The sequence below is a fragment of the Pleurodeles waltl genome, chromosome 9, assembly GCF_031143425.1.
Source record: "Pleurodeles waltl isolate 20211129_DDA chromosome 9, aPleWal1.hap1.20221129, whole genome shotgun sequence".
Taxonomy (NCBI): Eukaryota; Metazoa; Chordata; class Amphibia; order Caudata; family Salamandridae; genus Pleurodeles; species Pleurodeles waltl.
In genome coordinates this window covers 94,976,369-95,001,838 of record NC_090448.1, presented here as the reverse complement: position 1 = coordinate 95,001,838, position 25,470 = coordinate 94,976,369, and the positions used below count along the sequence as shown (strand labels likewise).

Genomic DNA, 25,470 nt, shown 5'->3' with positions numbered 1-25,470 from the left:
TTTACACAATACAATGGAAAATCACAATTTAACTCTCTAGTACAGCCATTTTATGAAACGTTAAGAAATACAGCTTGACATGAGGCCGGGCAACTAGGCCAAGGCCTCCGCTAAGTTAAGGCCTACACTTAATAAAGCTAATACATGATGCACAACTCTTAATGACATATTACATTAATCTAACACATACTCAACATCTAGGGTCTTATTAGGAACACGCCGGGATTTCCCAGCGTGTTCAGGCTGGCGGTCTAAACACAGAACGCCAGCCCGTAGAGGACCCCGTGGGCTGAATAATCAACATTCCGCTGGGCCGGCGGGCGGAAACAGTGTTTCCGCCAGCCAGCCCAGCAGAATGCTGGGCCTGGACATTGCCAAACGCTCCACATGGAGCCGTTGTCAATGTAGCAGTGCGGTGGGTGCAGTAGCACCCATCGCGCATATCACTGCCCGTAAATCGGGCAGTGACATGCGCCACTGGCTGTGCAGGAGGGCCCCTGCACTGCCCATGCTAAATGCATGGGCAGTGCAGGGGCCGCATTTTGCCAGCCTTTTCCTGGCGGGGGAAAACGCCAGGGAAAGGATGGTGGACACAGGTTCTTTATCCGGCAGGCAGCGCTGCTTGCAGCGCTGCCCTGTCGGATAAGAAACTCCGTCATCGTCAGGCTGCCTGGTGTTGGTGGAGTTCCGCCTGTGGCGGTCTCGCATTGAACATAATATGGCAGTCCGGACCGCCATACCACCGCCGGCATGGCGGCCCGGACCGCCTGTGTTCATAATGACCGGCTTAACATTAATAAACTATTAATAAGTATACTTCATGAAAACTGACGGCCACTCATCGTGATTACATTTTCAAATGCGTGCATTCATTTTCTACGTTATTGCTTTTTCTACACAAATGCATTACTCATAATACAAGAACACTCATTAATAATTTTTAGTAAAACACCTGCGCTAGCAGTCCCTCCTCTGATGACTAAATGTGTCATCACACCAATCTCTCACAAATTTTTGCATCAGCTAAAATTCTGTCACTTCAATCCCTTCATACTTTTGTTCCCTTCTCGAATTTTCCCTAAACAATTTTTCACTTTTCTTTTCTTCCCTCCTCTGAACATTCTTTGTCTTCAATGTAATCCTTTTACCCAATTTACATATTCCCCATATTCCAATTAAGCAAACCATGACAACTAATATCCCCTGTATACCTTTCATCAAAATCCCTTTCTCAAAGTTGCTGAGCCAATTTCCCACTGAAGCAAAACCTTTGCCAACCTTTTTCCAAACACCTGGTTCTTTTAATTCTTTCAAATCAATTCATTAGTCAGATTAGTAAGCAAGTCTCTAATTTCTTTACTACTATTAGGGATGAGCGAGCAACAATGCCTAGAATTAATCATTCTACAAACTCTGCCATCCTTTGCTAAAAGAATGTCTAAAGCAATGAGATTCTGAAGAGTCATAGCTCTTTCAGCAGCTAATCAGTATCTATCAGGAGTATGGTTCCTGAAAAATGTGCCACCATGTTATCCATAATAGTAGACAACTTTTGAATCTTTATCAAGTTCAGAACAACTCCTACTGAAGGAATTATTGCTCCAAATATATCTCCCACTATACCAGAAGGAGACTCCCTCCTCTGTCTCATATGATGTAATTCAGTCACGGTCAGAAACTTCTTCAAATCATTCATTTGCAAAATCTTTGGGTAACATGTCCCATACCATCCTCTTGGAATACGGTAATAAGCATTAGGACCAGAGATTAAATATATCCCAGGAATTGCCAGGTCCTGTCCATTCAACATAAACGTCCATTTACTCTGAAACAAAAACACATGTCTACATTCACACAAACTAAGTATCAGAGCGTGATTTAGGCCTATATATACAAAGTTTCCCTATGTGTTGTTCATCTGGAGTTAATTTCCTTGGTGTTTTAATTGCACTATAAGCATAATCATTCTTGTAAGTCCTTTTCTCTAAGTTTTTTTCTAACTTCTCCTTCAATGCCTTTCTCCTGTCATCTGTGTTATCTGAGAAGCTCGTCTCTAAAGGTGTAAGCAAGCATGTTAGGTTATTCCTTTGAGCATAATCTGCGCCAAATGTCAATGTAGGTTCAAAGAAACCTCTAACTAATACTATGTCATTTTCCTTAGCTACCCTACTCAGATGCCTAATTATAGAAACAAACGAAAACACCATCTCATAATTGGAGTAGAAATACTGAATGTACTCCTGGTTATAAAATGTTGTTAGTAACAGACTACAACTTATCCCATATGTTAGAGGCAGATTATGGTAAGTAACTCCTTCCTCAACTGATGGAATAATCTGCGTACACTCAACAATTCCTCGCATCTATCGTCTCAACATACTCAGCAAGCGATAGAAGACATTAGAAGAAAGTTCTCCTTGCACATTAGTACTCTCATGCAGATACTTTTCATCTAACCTAAACTTTTCTATTGCTGTTAGCACAGTAGTCGTCTCAAAAGCAGAAGTATGGCTGGCTCTACCCTTATCAAGAACAGACACACGCAGAATTAATGCCACAACCAATATCTCACATATAATAACCAAACCAATACTCATATTTACAACACTTATTGTTCCTACCCTGCTAGCTAATGTTACTCATGATCTGTAAAGAATCAGAAAGCAGAAGAAAATTTTGAAAAACTGCAGCAAAATCAAAAACAAAAATCTTCTTTCAGCAGTTATTTATAGTTCTCAGTTTCCCTTCCAGGATCCCTTGTCAAAAATCAGTAAGCAGCTTGTCAAAATCAGGTTTCAAAAGTCAAATCAGGTTATCAGTGTCTTTTCTGGTTACTTTCAACAGTCTCTTTCTCAAAAAATGTTTCTCTCTCAGATTATTTCAACAATTCAGTTCATCAGCTTCCTTCAACTGCCAAAATACTGACCCGGAATGTGTCTAGCAAAACAAAAAGACAAAAATTCTTGCTGCCATTCACTTGTAGTTGCGTACGCCCATTCAGGACCTGCGTATCTTCGACTTGCTGTTCTCTTTCTTTTCAACTTTCAATCACCATTCGATTCTCCTTCGCTTAAATCTTCTCTCCTTGTTGCATCCACTCATTTTTCAACTGTTGTGCCGACAACCACTTCCTTCTCCTTTCCTTGCGACTCTGGTCACTTATCTCCTTTCAAGTGGACCTTTGGTCAGTGTTCTTTTCAGAGTCGAACTTGAAACATCCATTGGCGACAGTAACCTACCATCCTTAAAAACATCTTGACATCTCTTTGTGTAGTCGGGGGATTCATCTGCAATATGGTCGTAATCATTTCTCTGGATATCTTTCTCAATCCCTTCTCAATCTGGTGACCCAAGTATTTCATTTCTTTCTGACACTATTGCCATTTAAGCTTTATGACTATTCTTTCACAAATGATTCAGTAAGGCAATTGTGTCATACTTACACTCGTCCCTGTTTTTTTGCGCAATCAGCAAGTCATCAATATATTGTACCAAAGTCGATTGGAAAGGTAATTCCAATTATTCCAAATTATTTTTCAATATCTGATTGACTAGGGAAGGGGACTCCGAAAACCCTTGAGGAATTCTGCACCAGCAGTAAACTCGGTCCAGAAACTTGAAACAAAAGATAAATTGACTGTACTCATGAAGAGGTACAGAAAAGAAAGCTTGTGACAGATCAGTGACAGTGAACCATTCAGCATCACATGGAATCTGAAACATTATCACAGCTAGATTTGGCACCACAGGACATTTGACCACAATCATTTATATTTCTCAAATCTTGGACTATTCGAACTTTCCCACAGGGCTTTTACAAACCCATTGTCAGTGAATTACATGGGCTGCTCAAGACTTCCTTCAAAACCCCTTGTGTCACAAAGTATGTAATTATCTGAGCAACCTTTATAAGGACATCTTGTGGCATGTGGTGCTGGGGAATTTGAGGAAAGACTGCATTTGGCTTTACAGTAACTAACTGCCTCAACTCCCTTTATCAGACCTATCTCTTTTCCTGTCAGGTCCCACACCTTCTCCTTAACCGTTCCTTGCAAATCAGGATGAAGCTCCTTCACTGTAAACATTGGAAAAAATTCAATCAGAGGATATTCCTCATTTGTAGTTTCACACACTATCTCTGAGGCTTGATCATCTTCATCATCACTATTCTTCTGAATCTCAATTCCACCATATGAGCAAGTAATCAAGCATTTCATTTTACAGAGCAAGTCTCTTCCCAGTAGGGATACTGAACTTGAATCACAGACCACAAATTTGTGCAATCTCTGAAAGTTGCCAATTTTAACCTGAACTGGTTCTGTAATCGGGTTAGTCAAATACTGATTTGCTACCCCCAGAATCTGAACTGTTTTACCTGAAAGGGGCAAGTTTGGAACTTCTGCACTTCTTACTGTAGAGCGTGTAGCTCCTGTGTCAACCAGGAATGAGACTCTGTGACCCATGATTCTGCCCTTCACATAGGGACCTCTCTGATCTACTTCTCAGGAGGTTGCAAGCACACATGGCTCCTCATCTGAACTTTCGCTCACCCAATCATTGTTTATTCCGTTCTCACTGTGTAACGGGAATTGGTGTACTGCGTTATTACTGTGGTTGAGCCTCTGAACTATGACCTGTTGAGAAAGAATTGTTTGCTGCTGCTTCATTGGGGCTTGAGGTATCCGAATTTGCTGTCTAGGTACCATGGAAGCCTGCTGCTGAATCGGTTGCAAGTGTGTCATTTGTACACCTGGCATTTGCACCTGTTGTATGGGTAAAAAATTCTGCATTTGATTCACATTATTTTGAAATTTTGGGGTTAGGAGCTTTCACTCTCGGTCCCCTCATGTTCTGGAATGAATTAATGTCATTACTTTGCTGAACAACACCTTCCTGCACCATCATCGGAAACTCCCGTTTCCATTGTCCGATGGCTCCGCAAATGTGACAAGGCAATAATTTTTTCATTCCCTCCACAGCATTCTGAACCAGTATAGTACCCAAATCTGAACCGCGATTCACATTACCTCCACGACCTCCACCTCTCATCTGGGGCTGCAACATCATGTTTCCCTGCTGCGGCTGTGGCAGCTGTTGTGGAAATTTTCCTTGCATACCTGTCTGAGCAGCTTTAATCTGCATCACCATCGCCTTTTCTTTCAGCTTCCTCTGCTTCAACTCAATTTCATCACTACAGTATTCGGCATACTGCAACACCTCATCAATCGGCTTTCCTTGCCAGCAAATCAAAGGACTCTTAATCATGTGGCTAATTTCAGGTCTCAACCATTCCACAAATCTGAACACAAAATGAATAATGTCCTTTGCCTCAATTGTCTCTGTACCACTGTAATGCTTGAACGCTTGTAACAATCTCTCATAATATGCATTTATAGACTCCTTTGCTTCCTGAGCTGTCCTGTCAATCATCTGCTAATCAGTATCCGTGGGCAAAATTCTTGTTTTCAAAAATTAATTCACCTTCTAGTAATATTTCATTACCTCGGGAGACGGTGCACCTGTATTTCTGTCTCTCTCTGGTTTGCTTGTTGGCCAATCTATGCTCCTCTTACACTCTATCCAAAGATCAGCTGGGACTACTATCTCTAATAAAGTGTTCAAGTCCTCCTACAGGCACTTTGCAAGTTTCACAAACCTGTCTGTCTGCTGGTACCACTCCACTGCCTTCTCTCTCAGTTTTGGATAATAATTTGTAAATTATATAATGTCACTTCTGCTCCGAGGGACATGAACAAAATTCCCCCCGAAATCTCTCTCATTAGTAAAATCTTCACTAGGTCCTGGCCTTGCTGCACATTTGCAGTCAGCTCCACAGAATCCCTTTTTCTTTTGTCTCTTTTCTTTACCCATCTGCCTTCCCATTTGTCTAACGCGCCTCAGGTCTGGGCACTTTGAAGCAATTCCCTAAGGTGCGCCTTCATTCCGGCAGATCTCATGTGTTCTGAATCTTAAGCCTCAAAATCTAATCTGTAACTCCTTTTCAAATGTTTAATTTTCTCCATTTCTATGCCATCCTTCTCTGCCAGATCTGCTAGCTTCTGATGCACATTACTCACTTCCCTCGTAATCTTCGGGCACAAATATCTCAATCCTGCTTCTGTGTAGGATTCTAACCTATTCACACCCATAGTTTCTTCACTGAGCTCACCCACTTCCATGCTTAGCCTAGCATAATTCAGACACTCCTCTCACGTAGGAGCACTCTGCGAGGTATTCAGCTTTTCTAACCATTTAGTAAACTGCTGAGCTGTCAATCCTTGCAACAAAATGTTACTGACTTGGACTGGTGGCACCTGCTGTGCAACTGCATTCGGGGACTGCAGTGTCAACAATTTCAAACTCTGGCTAATGTTCGACCCTACCATAGTATCTGGAAGCACTCCGAATGGACTAAGGTCCAACAGAGATCTTGATCCATCCAAAAGTCTGTCCCACAGGAGAGACTACTCAAGCATTTTCGTTATGTCCTCCCCTCATTACATTCTGTGTCATGACACCCTGTTACCTACACTAGGTTTCTTTTGTGCAAATAGGGGTACGGCTGGACCAACAGTAATAGGTAAAGATATAGCATCTGGGGTTGATCTGGTGCTTAAGTTCTGTGGGAGAGTAACTTCCATGTTCTGATTCATCATTGGAGTCATATCTGACGGAGTCCTTGTTACTGGAGTGAATCTCGGCATGACTTGTGGCTGCACTTGGGGCAGTAAAAGTGGAGTTGGTTCTGTTCGAACCAATATCGGTCTCGAGAAAACCTGTTTGGTAGGCACCATTAAGTTCAAAGTTGTTTCCATAATGGGCACATCAGGGTACATTCACTGAACCTGTGGCGGATGCAGATGCTTTTGCACTACAGGAGTAGTAGGAGCGTCAAGACCACCCCTCATCAGAATCTGTGGCAGGCTGGTATTAACATGCACAAGACTCACTATCCCATTAATCTGTGTCGGAGCTGAAGGATTAGCACTGGTGCTCAGATCACTCTCATGTGCTGCATAGGGTGGTGGGCGATTTCTCAATAACTGTAAAATGAACTCATCATCATTTGATTCCTCCTCCACTATAGAAGACTTTCTAGCCTCCCTACTTTCGGACGGGCTTCTATTAGTCTTCCTAGTAGCTTTCCTTCCTTCCTCATTGTCCTGCGTAATCGCTGGAAACAACTTAATTCCGTGCAAAGTCTCCATTCTCCAAACTCTCTGAGCACTATCCCACCTAGCCTCTGTTAAAGTATTTTCTGCCTTTCTCATTCTCTTCTGGAATTTCTGTTGCTCTATGGCTACTAGCTCCCAGATCGCTAATGCCTCAAACTGCGCCGGTCTCGGAAGGAGCTTCGATTCATATAGCACCATCCTTAAATGCTCTAAAACCCTGAAATTGAATGTTCCGTTTGTAGGAAATGCTACGTTCCCATCTTTCTCTGTCACTTTGCATTACTGCTTTAGCCAAAGACATGGCGCAACACCCTTCTCTTCCATTACAATGTAAGCTGGTGTACCCTCTGGCGGTGTAGGTTCACCTATACTCACTGTAATGTATGTATCTACCCTTAAAGCACTCTTTAAAGCTTTTAAAATGTCATCTTGTTGACCCTTTTGTTATTCAAAATCAAATCAGGAAGTGACTTTTAATCCCAGAATTCTCTTCACCCACTTTCTCAACCAACTGCCAATCCGTGCGCGACCCTTCTCACTAACCGACCTATCCCAGTGCGGCTCCAATGACGTCACACTCACACATACTGCGGCTCACAAAGTCTTGCGGCTCGCCAGCCCCGACTCCAATTCACACTAAACTAATGCACAATTGTGAGCACTAAACCCAAAATCAAAAACCAAATCTGTTGGTTTACTACAGGAAAAGTAACACAATTGCTTCAGACGGATTTTTCATTGACGGCTCTCGCTCTTAAAGCTACTTCTTTCTCAGTTTCCCTGATTCGCAAGCAAAATTCGACCAGCAAATTTTACTCTCAACTGATCAGTGGGTCTTGTCCTGGTGCACATAGGACTCGCCAGATCTCAGTTGAAAATTCTTCCACCCCCTTTGACTCATACTCGGACTTGTCGACCACGCCCGATCAACCTACTAAACCAGACAAATTACAACATAAAAACAAGTGTCTCATACGCTTTTCAATATACTCCAGAGTCTTAGACCAAGCAGGGTCCGTACATCAACAGCCACGTGGACAATTTTAGATCACAAAGCGCCACATATATGTGAAGTTTGAAGACTTCCGTACTCTCACACTGTGGAGTATGCACACTCCTACTACAACTTCATTTGGAGTACGCAAACTCCCTAAACCCTCATAATTATCACAATTCACCTGCGATTTGCATAAGTCGAGCAAGCACAAAATCCTACTACATTAACACTATCACTAGAACGCCGAGAACATCCTCACACAAACACTGGCAAGATCGGAGATTCTGGGAAAGTCATTTCTGGACTTAAGGAAACATTTTCTCTCCAATTAACATCATTCAAAAATAAAATCCAAATCTAAGTAATAATGAACTCTCAAATCATTCAAGCTACTACCATCTCCGCTGCCCTTTATGTCTTCCTGCTCCAACCTCTGGGACCATCAATCCTACTAGTATCTCTGTTAATACCTGTTATTCTATTCCAGACGTCTATGATGGGCTCTTAAGGAGACAAACAATCAGTCTCTGCTACCATCTCTGTTAGCGTGTCTGACCGAAATAAGTAAACTTACAAGGGGACGCGAATAGGTCAATGAACCTTTTGACTCGCAATTAAGACATTCCCACCATAACTCCAATACAGGTAGATCAATAATCATTCAGTAACATCAATAATCAATGATAAATCAATAGCATTACTAATCAAGTGAGTCAGTAATTGTCACACACTATGACCTTCCAGTCATAAATAACCACACCTTTTCGTAAAAGTTAAAATGTTTATTTCCCTATATTAACAATGCTAATGTCACGTACGTTACTCTAAAAATAAAATGATAAACATACAGAAACAACACTCGCTGTCCAAACCTGCGAAAGAAACGCAATCTAATCAAAGCTTGAACTATTACACATTCTAAGGTTACAGTGCAAATTAATAAGAATATTTGCGCAAACTGTATCACATACATTTAGATTCAGCAAAGAAAGACATCAAATGTTATTCCCTATAATAGACTTTCATTAGTGAGAATCCTTAACTAACACCAGATTAGCATCAGCATGTTGGGCTTCAAGCAAAACAATTTAGTCAATACAAATTTGGAAAACATCTAACTATGGCTCTATCAAAAGAGTGTGGTTGGTACCTAAAAAGAAAAAGCAAATCGGCATAACAAACACAGGGGTACAAGAATACCTCCCCTCAATTGGATCAGCAAGCTAAGATAGTCTTCGTCATCAGTTTGGTCAGCAAGGCATCAGGATTCAGCATCAAGGTTCAGAAAAGGCCAAGTCTTTAGGCAACTTGAAAGAATACAGGTAAACTCTCAAGAAGAATAGAGAGAATGGCGACCTCTCCTCCCAGTGCAGTCCCGTTAAGTTAGATTTCCTACAACTATTTCCCAAATCCCTATTGGTCAAGGGATCGCATGTTCACACTTAGTCTAATAAAACTAAAACTTCAAATCTATGAATTCTACCACTACTCCATTCACATGTCGCTGACTGGCTTCCCCTGCGATGTTCTGATCATCCGGCTCGTCAGGTAACAATAGTGTTGCAGCTTATACTCCAGTCAGTGTCTCCATTGTTCTTCTCCTGAGAAAGTCAGTCTGACACCGATTAAGCTCAAAATGTTACATTTAACAAGAATAGCATCTTCTAGCAGTCGGTTGTCATGAGACAGACTTTCAGCTACGAGCACATTTACATAATACAATGGAAAAATCACAGTTTAACTCTCTAAGACAGCCATTTTATTAAACGTTAAGAAATACAACTTGACATTAGGCCGAGTAACTAGGCCAAGACCTGTGCTAACTTAAGGCCTACACTTAATAAAGCGAATACATGATGCATAACTCTTAATATGACATAATACCACATTAATCTAACACATACTCAACATTTAATATTAATAAACTATTAATAAGTATACTTTGTGAACATTGGCAGCCACTCATCGGATCACATTTTCAAATGCGTGCATTAATTTTCTACGTTATTGCTTTTTCTACACGAATCCATTACTCATAATACAAGAACACTCAATAATCATTTTTAGTAAAACACCAGTGCTAGCAGTACCACTCTCCCAGGGTTCGTCTGTGTGCGGCATTGAGTATCCTTGACAGAACAGGAGGTCCATCATACACTGAGACCTGATATCGAGGGATGTCTCGCTCAACTTCAAATTCGTGATGAACAAGAGGGTCTTTTAATTGGATTTTGTGTGCTTTGGCCAATTTCTATTTCAACAGCATTCATTTAAGCATATTTAGTACACCTGACAGGGTTTTTATTTTTATGGGGTCTTTGGGTATTTGTGTTGACAATTGTTTCCATCGCAATGCAGGGAATATGTCACTAAGTTGAGAAAACCAGCGCTCTTTATCGCCGTGAAGTTACTTTGTCGCATTACAGATGCATTTTTAACGAGTTTCTTGTTAGTCGTCTATCTAAAGCAAACGTCTCCGGTGATTTACAGATGCCGCCCACGTTTCACAGTCAAATCATTTCCATGTTTTAGCAAGCAAGGAGTGTGACAAACGCGGTGACGCATGTACACGAAGAGACACCTTCCCCGCAAACAGGCCCTTTATAAGGGGGTTTCCAGCAGACTGAAGGCACGGTGTGAATATTTTGACACAACACACCCACTTACAACGGTTTGCAGCCCCGTCATGTTTACATTACCTGTTGTCTGCAAAGTAGAATTCCTGCACACATCCAGTCAGAACTTGCAGTGGTTCGGAAGACGTAGCTGTATATTTTAGAAACATCAGTGACAGGTTAAGAACGATGTGTTCCACTAGAACTGGCAGAGCTGGAGAAGGCCTGGGGCTGGGTCGAGACAGCTGTCTGGCTCGGATTAAGGATGGGTGACCAGATTTTGAAAGCCAGAGAGCGGGACATTCCATAAACAATGAAGTAGGACTACATAAATCTTGCATTCAGCGAGAAGCATAACATTGGCAAGGCTCACCAACACAGAAAACAAAGGCAATGAGGAATCAAGAGGCATACATTAAATCAAACGTTTACACAAAGATTCATCTGTGTTAATTAAAGTGCTTTATGCTAGGGGCTGCTAACTAATCCTGCACTGAAGTACATGAAAATGTAACTCCCTCTATGTTCAATAGACCTCTCAAAACCAACACTAGAATTGAATTTGCTGAAATTTACCCGAATGTAGGGTGAAAAAATGGGACTGCCTCATCAAATCCACAACAACCCTAGATGGAGGTCCCACAAGTTGAAAAGAAGTGGGGATTTTCTTCTAACACCTTCCTCCCTCTGGCGCGCTGCCACCTTACTTCTCCCATCTACCTGGGGGCGGCAGACTGCCTCAGGTGTTTTATTTTTCTCACCTGTAACCGCTGGGAGCATGGGTGGGGTGTGATGTAGGACATGTAAATGTGGAGTTAAGCTCATGTGGCACGTCTGCCCATTCTTCTTTATTTCAAGGATGCCCCACAGAGAGGGAGGACGTGCAAACGAACCTGCAAGTTAAGTGCTGTGCTATTCACACACTGCTGGATAAGCGCATGTTTCGTCAGTGTAGGCCAGGACCGTAATAACAGTGTAGAACTGCCACTTCACATGGTCCCACGGGGAGTACATGATAGCAGATCTCTTCACATGGTCACCTGGTGGAGAGCCAATATCACATGGTGAGACTAAGTGAGCAGAAACCAATTCTGAGTGTGACTTTCCAGCTTGAATGCAGAGGCTCTACACATCCGATGTTGATTGCATGCTGTGCAATTTCCCCAGGTCAGCAGCAGGAGATAGCACACATATATATATATATATATATATATATATATATATATATATATATATATATATAGGCTATGTGTAACTCTTAAGTATCTTATTAGCTATCCACTCACCATCCCACCCCTCCCCTTACACAATAAAAAGTTATTTGAAGGTGGTGACAATGACATTACACACCTGTGAAAAACTGCTGCATCAAACTACCAGAATGGGTCAGTCTGACTCAGTGTTGCACTGGTAGCAGAGTCATGACCTCCATGTAGTTGAAGGTTGCTGGAAGAATGTTGACCTGGGAGGAGGCCTTGTGACCAGAGACACCTTTGGAGGATAGTGGTAGTTTAAGCACCACTGAGCAGACCGGTCCTTCAAGTAACAGTGTATATGCCTTGGGAAGAAGAGCCATCCCATTGGTTAACTCACCTGCTTTCCTAGGATTACAAAGGGAAATCTAGAGCATGGATCTTCTCACTTGGGACCCTTCTCAGTTTTCTGACTCTTCCCTCACTCTGCAGGTGTTCTCTGATGGGAGGTGTGTTCGGGGTGCTGAGTTATTTCACTGCTCTCTTGGTTTGACTAGCTAGACATGATCATTTCCGCTGTGCAGGCAACCTGCTTCAGTGTTTGGCAATGCATTAACGTCTGGTACTTATGTGAGTTTTTACCAAAATGGGGGGAGGTGGCCATTGATGTCCCATGCAGCAATGTCTCCTTGTGGGAAGCTCCAGAGCACCCCAGTAGTGGGACTGTGAGTGGCAATTTCAAGATTTTATTAAAAAAAGTCAGGATTTACATGATAACTTGTTGGTTCGGCTCATCCTGCAGTTCTTCCCATAAATTCCGAACTTCCTCCCTCTTTGATTTAAAATGTCAACAGTAGCAGAGCTCACGAGACCCTGCCGTAGCTATGAAATTAAGGGGTTCCTCACCCAATCCAAATTCCCCCCCACTTTCCTACCACCAACCAAGCACATTTCGGCCTATCTGGATGTGAGCACTCGGGTATTCTTACCTCACACGAGACTCAGCACTCTCAAACAGTTCTGCAGCTTTCTAAATAATAACCCAATACAGTACTAAACACTAAATAACATTGTATTAACTACCAATAAAGGTGTAACAATTACCATTGTTTCTGCAAAAATCGAATACTTTGAATGTCTGACTTTGTTTACAGCAGCGTTCAACTTTCCTTTTTATCAGAATGGCTGTTGTTGAAGCTGGATTAGGACTAGCTGACTGTGTTAACTGTGACTAGCTGATGCATGCTCAGACAGAGTAGAATATTAAAAATAGACAACCAAATACACTGATTGGAGTGGTTGAGTACCGTGAAATCAAGTGGGAATAGGTTACTTATTTACCTGGACATTTGGTTTTATAAGGGCGCTGTAAATTATCACTCATTTGATTAAACATTCTAGAAAGAATAACTATGATAGAGTTGATATTGACTGTAAAATTATAAATGTTAACTGTTTAACAATTTGCCAAATGTGTTCACTTCTTCGGTTGCTGAGATATATTTTTGGGAAATTCTGTATGACTGAATTAAAATGTATAAAGCACGGAGTAACATGCTTCCCGATTGGTGAACTGGCACTCGGGCACCAGCTCAGTTGGATAAAGACAAAAACAATAGTTAAGGGGAAACAGGTGGTGCTCTAAAAACATCTCAGTAGTCACCTTGGTTTGGCAGGATTTAACCCACAGGTTAGGGGGCCAATTACAAGTGTGGCAGATTAGGGTGGGTATTCCCCGTATGAGGGTATATAAAATCTGCTGTAACTACCTCCTATCACTAGTTATTACCCACTAAATAAGGTATAACCTGAAGACGTTGTGATTATCACAAAGTGCATTTTTGGGGCATTTTCCCCTTAATAAATTTCACCAGGCTGTTTGGCAAAATCTGTCAGCTGAAAACAGCAGAGTGCAGTAATGAAAGCTCGACTTGCAATTCTGATCTTTAAGCAAACTTCTTTTGTCCCAAGTATTGGGATTTCTTTAAAGGCACTATCAAGCCCATAGTGGCCAATGATAGAGCGTGTGGTGCTCTGTCACATCTCAGAACAGTTTAAGATGTGAGTTGGCACAGGGCCACAAAACGATGCAGTGGCTATATAGGAGGCTTGAAACGTGCCCCCAATCTGAAAACCAAGCAGCGTTCAAAGGAAACCCTTAGCATCCTTCAGATGACTTGCCTCTCTGTCAATCATTCCTGAATGAAGTCAGATTAATGGAGTTGGGAAGGCAGCTCTCTGACTCGTGGTCAGCCTCAGTGGAACAGTCTGTTTTTTTCATTGGTTTCATTAAATGCACCTTGCGTTATGGTGCCCGAGTGCTCACAGATTCAACAAAATAGCTCCGTGATGTCTAAAAGTCAAACATCAAAGCATAACTTTCAAAATGGCTGTCCCAGCTGTACGTTTGTGCTAACAAATGTTGTGCGGAATAGCAAGTCCAGACAAAAATTCTAAATGTAAGAAATCTTCCAATTGTTGATCCCTAACTATAGGGTTCAAAGTCTATAAAATCCTGGAGGGCTCAAAGTTTGCAAGATCAAAGACTTGGAAGAGTGCAATAGACAATGCAAAGTTTCAGCTACATAAGTGTCCAAAAAAAGAGTGCATTGATCAGGAGCACGTTTCTGAGGCTATACTATCACCAGGTCACACGTTACGTTTCAGAATGCCACGACAACATTCCACTGAAACCACCAGCGAAGCAGGGCCTGATACAGATTGAAACAAATTCCTCTGACAGACATAGAACAGAAACGTCTTGAAACGTGGGGTTTTGTCTGTGCAGTAGTCTTTTGTTTTTTTTTCTATTGATCGTCTTGTACACATAATAGAACTTAAATCTGATATCTACTAATAGGGTGAGCCAATGAAGCAGTCTTAAAGTGGGAGATATGTGGTCATATTTCTGTTAATTGGCAATCAGGAGGTTGGCTGAATGTAGTAGTTTTCAGTGGATGGAGGTTTGTGTTGAGAACATGGATGAGCAAAACATTGCCCACATCGCTAAGGAGTAGGGCGAAGGGGCTTGGGCGAGGAACTGGAAATTGTAGCATGGGATATATGTGGAGAGGGTTGCATTTGTACCAAGCTAAGTGCCTTTTCCTTTCAACATTGTGCTTGAAGAGGAGATTTTGTAACATACAAAAGGCCACAGATCTGGGGCAGGAGGCGAGGTTGGATTAAAAGCTTTGGAAGTTTAGGAGGGAGCCATTGCTAAAACAGTGATGACATACGGATGCTGAGGAGCACAATCTGCATTCTGTCAGTGTTATGCTGAAAGCTAACGGTGGACACTTAGAAGTGAAAGGTGTGTAGGCTGGCTGGGAGGCATTGCATCTCATTAGCAACTAACACCCTGAAGTACAAATGTTCATCACATGTTCATCTGTGTAGGTTCTTGTCTTTCTAAGATAGCACACCTTCTATGGGTACCATGTACAGAATGAGCATCAAGGATACATGTATGGAGCGCCTGTAGACATCCCATGTGACTATGGGGTTCAGGAAGAGCCCATCTTTGGAAAATGAGGCCCGTTCTAAAGGAAAGAGGTGTACCAGTCCAGATGGTAGCCCCCTGTTCCAATGCCTTCAGTTTTGCCTTCAGATGTAGGCAATCTCCATGGTCGGGAGAGGCAAGGGAGACAAAATAGGTAGTCTTGGCGCATGCATGAGGTTCCCAGTGAGCTCTCACTCTAAATAAGGACCCACAAAGTCTCCAACTGCTTCTCTATATTGTTCCCTTCTTTCACCGTACTCTCATTTTCGAACCCACCCCATGAGCATATCACCAAAGGATCCAAAGAGTCGATTTCATAGCAAAGTAAGAGAGGGGCGGTACCCATGCTTAGAAGAGGGGCAAGGAAAAGGCCTGTGTGGAGTGGGAGAACCAGAGAACCCAGACAAACTCACAAAGTGCCAGGGAGGCGACGTGGGCGGGGACCCATTCTGGGTGGAAGGAGATGCCCTCTGCTTTGTGTGAGCAGGAGGAAGGGTAGTGCCGGTCAGGAATGAGCAGTGAAGTTAAATTAATAATGTTGCGGCTATAGAGAAGCCATTCTCCACGATGAGAAGTGGGCATCTACTTGTGTTCCAGAATTAGAGGAGCAGGGACAAAGAGACTGGGAAACAATACAAACATCCAGGGGAGTGGAAACATACCTATTTGTTAAAGATAACAACGCCTGTGCTGGGGTGGCAAGCAAAGAGGACGAGTACCGAGGCAGGGGGATGAACAGAATATACAATATGGTGGGGGGGGCACTGTTTGAGAGATGTGGAGGCAGGAATGGTTAAATACAGGGAAAGTAGTGAGCCTCATTGGGGAGGAGGAGGAATCTTCCTTATGCAACACTAGGTAGATAGTAAATTATTTGTTTTAAAGACTTGTGACATATGACTTTCTAAAGTCATTTGCCATCTCCAAAAGATGCCTTGGATCAACTAAAGTGGGCATGATTCAAACTTTTCTCTCATATCCTACTCCCACACTTATTTGTTAATTCATACTGCTGTTTGCATCTGTGTATCACCTAAAGCATCCTCATACCCTCGTTAGAACATGAGTTATGTAAAACCGTCAAATGCAAAATTATACATTTTTTCTTTTCATTTACCTGTAATAGAACCATTCAGCAATGCATGATATATTAATGACAATCACAACGCTTGCTGCTATGGACATATTTCCTGTCAGTCACAGCGCTACTTTCATCGCTTGGGCAGCTGACTGAACATGAGGGCTAACCAATGAAAAGAAACATCCGCTCAATGTGAGGTCCAAGATTAAAAGTAGGGGTGTGTGAAATGTGTGTTACTTTATTGGTTAATTACGTGAAATGCAAATCTATCATTTAGAGCGATACATTAGCACAAAACGCGTCGTCCTTTCAATTTTTGTTACAATGATGCATTTTGCAGAAGAATTACCAGGAAAAAGTCCCGTTTTGGCTGTTTGCCTTGTTTCCTCGCTATAATTTTGCTGTGAATGGCAGCATAATTCTTCAGTGTGGCATAAGGGTGTATTTTTGTGGATTTAGCAGAATGGAAAATTCCCATAATTATAAGATCTATTCCAGAGTAATTTAAATTTCGCCAAGGATTAGCTTAAAGTGCATACTTGGCCTCCAGAACAAACGTAAGATCAATGCAGATCCTCTGCATCAGTTGTCCAGAACAAACATCAGACACAAATCATTTGCACCTGCTATCCAGAGCTAACATGGGACCAACACACATCCCTTGTACCTGTTCTCCAGGCCTCCTCGGCAGGCATATTCCCATTCGGCCTCAGTAGGAAGCCTTTTCCCGGCCCAAGTACAGTAAGCCACTGCATCGTTCCAGGACACATGGAGGACTGGGTGATCCATCCTTGGAAGAGTAGGAAGAGGTAACAGAAAAAAATGGAAGAGAGGAAAGAGGAACAGGAAAACAAGTATTAAAAAGACATGGTAAGGCTGACAGAAGTAAAAAAAAAAACTCTGGCATTTTGACATAATGTTGACTAAATGCTGGTCAACCAGATGACACTTCAGTAATTCCACCAGCAACCTGCCCGTGCCATCAAGGTACTGTCTCTTTGCTGAATTCATTCTCACAATGGAACATTCCTGCTCCCCACACACTGTCACCTCAACAGAACAGGACACAACAATGGTCTCTGGCATCAATAATGGCTGCAAATACTACCCTGTCTCTCCTGTGAGCTCTGGAAGTTCCTCCAGCAGTTTGCAAATCACTGAATGAATTCCTGATAGAACCAGTTGGGATTGGATAGCTAGTTTTCCACAAGGTCCAAGTCACGTTGTTGACTGTAGTGACTGGTTTTCTGATGCCACCCTCCTTGAATCTCTAGTCCGTGCCCTGACTCTGTACTTGGTTATCAGTTGCCTTTGTTAGGGGTTCTTCCCCTTAAACAAGCAGGCCCTCTGGAATGAGGAACTCGGGCCTTAATTGTCTCCAATGGCCCTGGTCAAATCTTCTGAAGATCTTGTGTATGGGAAAGTAGCTGCTACTACATAATAAAACGTTGATGTTCATTGTGTTTGGTCTTACCTTGGTCATATTTTGTCAGTGTTTCATCACAGACTCACCATGTTATATCTCACACTTATAATGTGTTGCTTACATTGAGACACTAACGGACTTGCTCACAAAGGAATTTTGGAGTATGCAAAGTAGTAATCCAGTAGTACTCTTTTATATGCCTTTGTGAATTATATATAGAACATCTAAAATGTCCATATTCACAAAATATCCATATATCATTAGTACAAAAAAGGTGCTGCACCCTCGTTGTAATTTTACTAATGGGTGTATTGTGATTTTAGGGCCTATTCACAAAGGCATGCAGAAGTACATAAAACAGTACTCGTGTACTACTTCTCCCCATACTCCTAAGTGCTTTTTTGAATTGGCCACACTAGCTACTGTGAAAAGAATATACAATTCTCCTTTGATAGCACTTGTTATAACCAATAGGCAGAGGGCACTCAGGAGGATGGTGGCCAATTCACAGAAGCATTTATGACTATGGGAAGTAGTACTCAAATACTCATGCATGTTTTTGTGAATCGCCTCTGAAACATTCACTGTTCTACTTGTACCACAGTTGTGTGAATATTCCCATTTTACGTGCTCTGGGGCAGACTCACAAAGACATCTAAGAATATGTAAAAAAAAAATATATATATATTAATGGAGTACTACTTTACATATCCCAAAATGCCTTTCAGAATAGGCCCCTATTGTCTTACCTTTTTTCATACAGAATTGGAAACCAAAAAAAGTGACAGGGATGATGCAGGTCTAGGCGTTCATACCCTTGTGACGATGGAAAATAATACTTTACGTATTAATTAATAGTTGTAATTTTTAGTAAACATTCATTACATGTTGAATGTACTCTCTGCTACCTTGCTAATTTTTGTTCACGGAATTTTCATTGCACCGTCATCTCTTGAAGGAGTTTGTGCTTTTTTTTTTTTTTTTTTTAACGTTATTATTGCAGGGTGTCCGTTCCCTTTGCTGTTTATATATCCAATGTCCTAGAATCTTAGTGGCACTTCGCTGCTATAGAAGCTCTGAGAGTCTCTGCTGATGGGGGCTTTATTGCGAAGATACACCCAGGTTTTCATGCTCTGAATTCTGCTGGTTCTAAAATGTTGGAAGGTTTGGCTTAAGTGTAAAGGTCTACTCACTAAGGCAGTGGTTCCTAACCTGTGGTCCAAGGACATCTGGGGGTCCGCGAAGCCTACTCAGGGGGTCCGCAACTGCTAAGAAAGTTAAATAATATTATCAGATTAGGTCCCCAGCTTTCAGTAATGACTCAGTAGGTGGGGTCCCGGATATCAATAAAGATTCAGTGGGGGTCCTTGGACTCCTATAATGACACAGTGGGGGTCCACAGAAGTCAAAATGTTGGGAACCACTGCACTAAGGCATTTTGCAATAGGTAAAGTACTACTTCAGTAATACTCTTTTACGTTATTTTACATGTCTCTGTGAATTGGCCACAAAAACGTCAAATAAGAATATTTGGGGAATGTTCTTATACAGTTAGAGAGAACAGAGAGGACCTTGCTTTTCTGCACTTTTACTAATACGGCTGTTTGACATTTTGAGCCAATTCACAATATGAGAGTGTGTAAATGAGTACTCCAGTAGTACTAACTGATGTAGTGAAATACTTGTGAATCAGCCCTGTAGTGTTTTGCTCACCACTCTGAATGACAGCAGCCAGGTAATGACCGTCTAAGGCTTTCAAATACGGGAGGTAAACAACTACCTGTGGACAACACTTTATGTTATGAGGGGAGAATTTACATTTGCTTACAACTAAGTTGCACTAGGTCAGTGGATCTCATTTTGTAATGTGTTTTTAATCACAGGTGTTATAAGTGAAAACTGTTTCCAATACAAGTATTCATTTACAAGGGTGTTAAAATGTGTATAGTATGGTTAATTTTTGCCTGGACAGAGTGCTTCGAAGTTCAAAGCACAGGTTGACAGGGAATTTATTATTAAAAAATAAAAAACAACTTTACTGCATAAAATGAACTTATCTGCATGTCCCCCAGTGACACCAAAGTACATGATGGTAAAAAGGCCAATTCTCAATGTTTGCATCAAGTTCTGCACATCTCGGCCACTAAACCCATGTCAAAATTTTCATGCAGATATGTCAACTAAGGGTCATGGTCACTGGCAATTCACAGATTATTATTCTCCCACTGTAGGGTACAATGCGAAGCAGGAGGTACCGTCTGTTTATTTTTTACCACTGACATCGAGATCCTGATGGCACAATCCAGGACGGCGTAGACCTGGGCGTACACTCATCTCTGCAGCTCCTGGGGCCAAGATGCATTTTTTTTTCTCACAGACAACGGGTGCCATTATTCGATGGAAAGTAGTGCCCTCAGGGAAGTGTTCTAATGGCAGCATTAGTATAAAGACAGGCCCTGGCTGCACGAGGGGATCCAACTCACCTGGGGCAAATATTGTTAATGAACTGCCTCTGCTAATGCTGGCACGGTCTACAGAGAACAGGACATGCCCTGTTTGGCTCTCCGTTCTTCCAGGCTCTGAGGGAGGACAATGAACCATGTAAAACTGAGCAGCCGATGCTCAGAAACAAAGGTGATACTGCATTTCTCAGACAAAAAAATAATCTAGATTAAAATGACGTGGGTGGGTATCATGGTGTCGCTCTTCGGTATCCTCATGTGACGCCAAGTTACAAGTTTCTTCTTTTTCCTCCATTTTCACCCTGCTGATCGCTTTAATGGGACCTATTGTGAATAATACAATTACTTACTTTGGGCTTTGTTTGGGTCAACCCTCTGCTCAACACTGATAGGCTTTCTCGTCAACAGCATTTGTTTGCATCTTGGTCAATGGCTTTCCTTCCTCTTCTTGTGTATGTCCCTCCCCGGAGCATAGCTTCTGTGCCATCCTTTTGATTGCATGATTTGTATCCTTCCAAGGCTCCACATCAGAGAAGTGCTTCTTTCTTTTATTTTTTAGTACTACATGGGAATGCATATATTTTATTGGACTCTCCTCCCTTTACATTCCCTCAGGCCCAAGCGCTCGAGGTTGCTTCTTTCCCTCCCAATAGCTCGTCCGATGCTTGCCCTGGACTAAGCAGCTTGGCCTCATCACCTATAAATTCTGGGCCTCGTCCTGAGAGGGCACTGGTTGACAAAGAATCCAATTTGGTAGGCAGTGGACAAGGCCAGCGTTTTCTCTTGACATCTGTCAGATAAGATGTGCCAGCATGAACCTGACAAATTACGCTACCATGGCCTCCCTAAAGGTCTAATTCTGGGGAGTAAAAAACATTACACATTGAGACAAACAGATTCATTGCTAGTGTATTTACAATACAGGACTTTTGACCCCAGACAAGTTACCAAATGCATGAAGGGGATAGGCCTGAAGTCATGGCTTACTAGAATAGAAGATACCAAATGATGACAGGAACCTGGAGTGGTGGTAATCAAAGTTTAAAAATGTTATAAAAATAAACCGTAAACAAGTACAGGAAATCTCCTTGGTAAATTCTGTAAATGTCACTAAATAGCATTAAAAACGGTACTTTCAAAAGATAGCAACAGACCCAAAGTGGTTACACTTACAACCCAAACGAACTTCCCAAAAAAATCCATGTAACTTACTTAAAAAAAAAAAACATGGTGTAGGGTCATCTATTTCCAATTTAAAAGTTTGTCATGAACTGAGGATTTTATTAGTTGCCCGACTCGTCCTCTCCAGTCCAAATGCTCCCTCTTTTGCTTTGACGTTTAGGAAACTGAACACTGTATCCTGCAGCGATATGGACCCAATACACTGGCCTAGGTTCATCAGGCATAACATTGCTAGAGTCAAGCCTTGTGTCCTTGCCCTTCTGCCCTGGTCAATTTCACAGGACTAAATGTTCTGCAAGAAATGACTTTATAAACCAATTGCCAAGCGAAAGCCTTGTAACCAGTGTCTTCAAGTAGTAATATGTACTCATCCCTACAGCTGGCTCTCTTCCCATCTGCATATATAATGTGGTCATAATCTTTCATTTGTACACTGGCTTTATTACAACCGACAGCAACCACAAATTAATGTGTGGAAAGGCTTTGTAACCTCTGGGCACTCTGCTGAATAGTATTCCATTCCATTCTATTCTATTCTATTCCAATGTCTGTTAGTCATGAGACCCGAGAGCACAGAGCACCAGAACAAACAGTTACAGAGACAGTGCATAGGTTACAACCGCAAGCACTACAGAACCCAGAATCCCGAGAGAAAAGCTGTGCACACTGGTGATCTTTTTCGAGAAGCAATGTTTTTTTTGTTTTTTTAAACTACCAGCGTCCACTTTATTCCCACCAGTTCAAAAACACCAGACTATTTGTAACAAAGAACTTTAGGAGTGATGCCAAAATCGCCCAGTTCCTGCCATTCGACCAAGAACTTTATTTCTACGCCACATCGTGGAGCATGCACAAAATTATTTCAGTATGTAGGACTGCACACGCACTGTGCAAATCAATAGAAAGCTCAGATACACAAGTATGCTGATTTCCGGTAAACCTTACTCAATCAAGAAAATCCTCTTGTTAGAAGGTAAAAGAAAGGTCATTGATAAAAATCACTTCACCTTGCGGACATACGTTTCATGCTACGGAACAGGTGTCTCCAACCCATCGATCACGAGCTACCAGTAGCTCGTAGGCAGCTTGTGCATTTAAAGTCAGGAAAAAAAATAAAGGAGAATAAAGACATTTAAAATGGAAAACAAACTCACCAATGCTGGATTTTCTTGTTCTGGTCCTTCACACTGTGCCTTTCAAATGCCCACACATCCCAGCTGGTTCTCCCCCCACTGACTGATACGAGGTCAGCTACTCGGGGGCAGGGCATGTTGCATGGGCCTGGTGGGAGGGGCAGTAACAGCCAACTACCACTTTATTTGCATGACAAATGTGTAATTAATTGAGCAATTCATCTCACGTCTGGAGATAGTGTCACACCTGCTACTAAAGTTTGAGAAATATGGCAGAAATACTTCGGCTGCATATCTCGCAAACTTTGATGTCTCGTAAATTTTGATATTAAGTGGTTGTGAAGGGTGCTCCCAGCACAATCAATGGATATAAGGACTTTAAGGGTAGGGAAGGTTTTCACTGTAGGTGAGTCAAAGCTGAGAAAATGTATTTGCTTGTGACATTAACCTCCTCCTTTGAATTAGCAGACACGATTGATGGGGATTGGTGTGAACGACATAGCTAGCAATAGTGCAGCGGCACCCAAGCCCAAAGTTACCCTTTTCTTAAATATGTTTAAACTGAGCTCCAATGTAATTATTGTTTCAATAAAAGGTTTTTGTGTGCTCCTTGCAAATTACTGCTTAAAATATATTTATGATTTTAATGGGCTGGGATTACAGAAACAGTGCACTAGTAGTTCGGTCTTTTTGTAGCTCATTCTTGAGTGCTTAGAAGTAGCTCTCAGTGCTCAAACGGTTGGAGACTGCTGCTCCAGATATTGGTCATTACCATGAAATCTGCCTAACTGATGTAACATGCCAAACAGATGCCAGTCACTCACCAGTACTAGACCCCATACCCCCTTCTGCCGCACATTAATTCTAAATATGTCATTCATCCTTCCGGCAGGATCACGTCACCTCGCAGACGGACAGCACCGGAGAAGGCCTTGCTGCGAAAACAGGAGCACACTGAACACGTGGCGTTACAATTTCGGCTTCTCTATGGGCTCCCGCGATTTCTGAAAACAGTCAATGACGTCATACGCCATGGACGCACGTGCGAAAAGAAAGGAAGCAGTAAAACATGGTTGAAGTGGTTTCTCTGCTCCCACGCACCACTAAAACTCTCTGAAGCAATGGTCTTACAGCCCACGCTGTCTGACCGCTCTACTTCCTAGCTGCAGACAAACACATCACACAAGGGTGCCCCTCATGCTGTACGTCGACGTAGCTGGACGGACTAAATATAGCCGACCAGTGAAGGATTACTCAGAACGGGAGGGTCCGCAAAGCAAAAGGCGGCCAGTGGGCGGACGGAATGTTCCTGGAGAGGGAAACTATTGTGACCACAACAAGGACTGAAGCCATAGCCAAGTGAAGGGGACAGCTACTCTGAAGTAGGCACCATTCACATGCCACAAGTTGTTTGTTCCCACAATAATATATGCAGCTTGGTATACGGTGACATCTCAAACAAGCATTGGGAAAGCCACAGGTCTGGCCTACCCGAGGTACTGGCTTTTTAAATATTTTTAGCCACGTTGTACAGCAGCACCGCTGCTGTGCAGCATGGCTGAAAGTTTAAAAAACGAAGGCAACCGTGACACAGCAAGCGTTGGCCTCTTCATAGTGCTTTTGTTTTAAACTGGTGGTGAGAGGGAGGGCAAGAGCAAACACCAAGGGCGAGCGATGGAGGCAACACGGTTGGCAGGGAGAGTGGGTGGGAAAAAGCGCAATGATGCAGCAAATGATGTAATTGAGCTTTTTTTGTCCTGGCAGGTGGGGGAAGCAACACAGAGAATGGAGAGAGGTAATGTGGGGAAAGGCAACGCTGACAATGGATTGAAGGAGGGTGGGTAGGGGCAGGCCAACATCGACAACCATTGGAAGGAGGGAGGACAGGGGGGCAAAGCCAGCATGGAGAAGGAAGAAAGGGCGCGTGGGGCAAGGCAACAAGGACAACGAATGGAGGTTGGGTGGGGCAAGATAACATGGATAATGAAAGAAGGGAGGGAGGGGAGGGAGACGAGGGCAGGCTAACATGGAAAATTAACACAAGAGGGAAGTTGGGTGTGAACCATGAACAATGGCGGGAGAGAGGTTGCACAAGCACATGGACAGGGACAGGGGAGAACACTGAGGGGGGAGTAGTACACAAGGCAGCTAGCTGAAAAAGATGCACTCTACTAGAGTCCTTAAACCCCCCAAAATAGCCCCTAAAAATGAGCAGTGAATGAACACAAAGTAATGAGTCCATGCTGCAGAAATGGGACAAACACACAAAGAGCGATCAGTGATAAAGCCTTCGGCAGCTGACTCAAGCGAGTGAGAGTGACAATGTAGCCATCCAATGGCAAGCAATGGGTGGTCTCTAAACCCAGTGACAGAAAACAAAAGGTCTCGAAGAGAGAGCACTGTATAGGCGAGACCCAAGAAGGGATGATCTAATCTTCAAGAAAGGAGACTACAGTTCCATGCTAGTGACGATGACAAACAAAACTCAAAACATACTTGGCATCCTTACCATGGGATGCTGTTGGCATTTACGAGTGCACTGTTCTTCCACAGGCCACCATTTAGAATTGGCTAGGAAATTCAGAGTAACACCAGAAATTGGTACTACAGTACCATACCCAACAAACATGTTACCCCAAATTTAGATCTAATGGCTTTCAATTGCTCTTGCTTCTTCCCGCTCTTAAAACTGCAAATTAGCACCACT

At 42.4% G+C, this 25,470-nt stretch overlaps 1 protein-coding gene across 1 annotated transcript in view; it reads right to left on the bottom strand.

Moving 5' to 3' along the window:
• Positions 1 to 25,470, bottom strand: part of SUMF1 (sulfatase modifying factor 1) — a 278,363-nt gene that overhangs the window by 100,166 nt on the left and 152,727 nt on the right. The window contains exon 5 of the mRNA XM_069206353.1: positions 17,228 to 17,350. Within this exon, the coding sequence (XP_069062454.1) occupies positions 17,228 to 17,350 (123 nt within the window). The remainder of the gene's footprint in view (positions 1 to 17,227; positions 17,351 to 25,470) is intronic.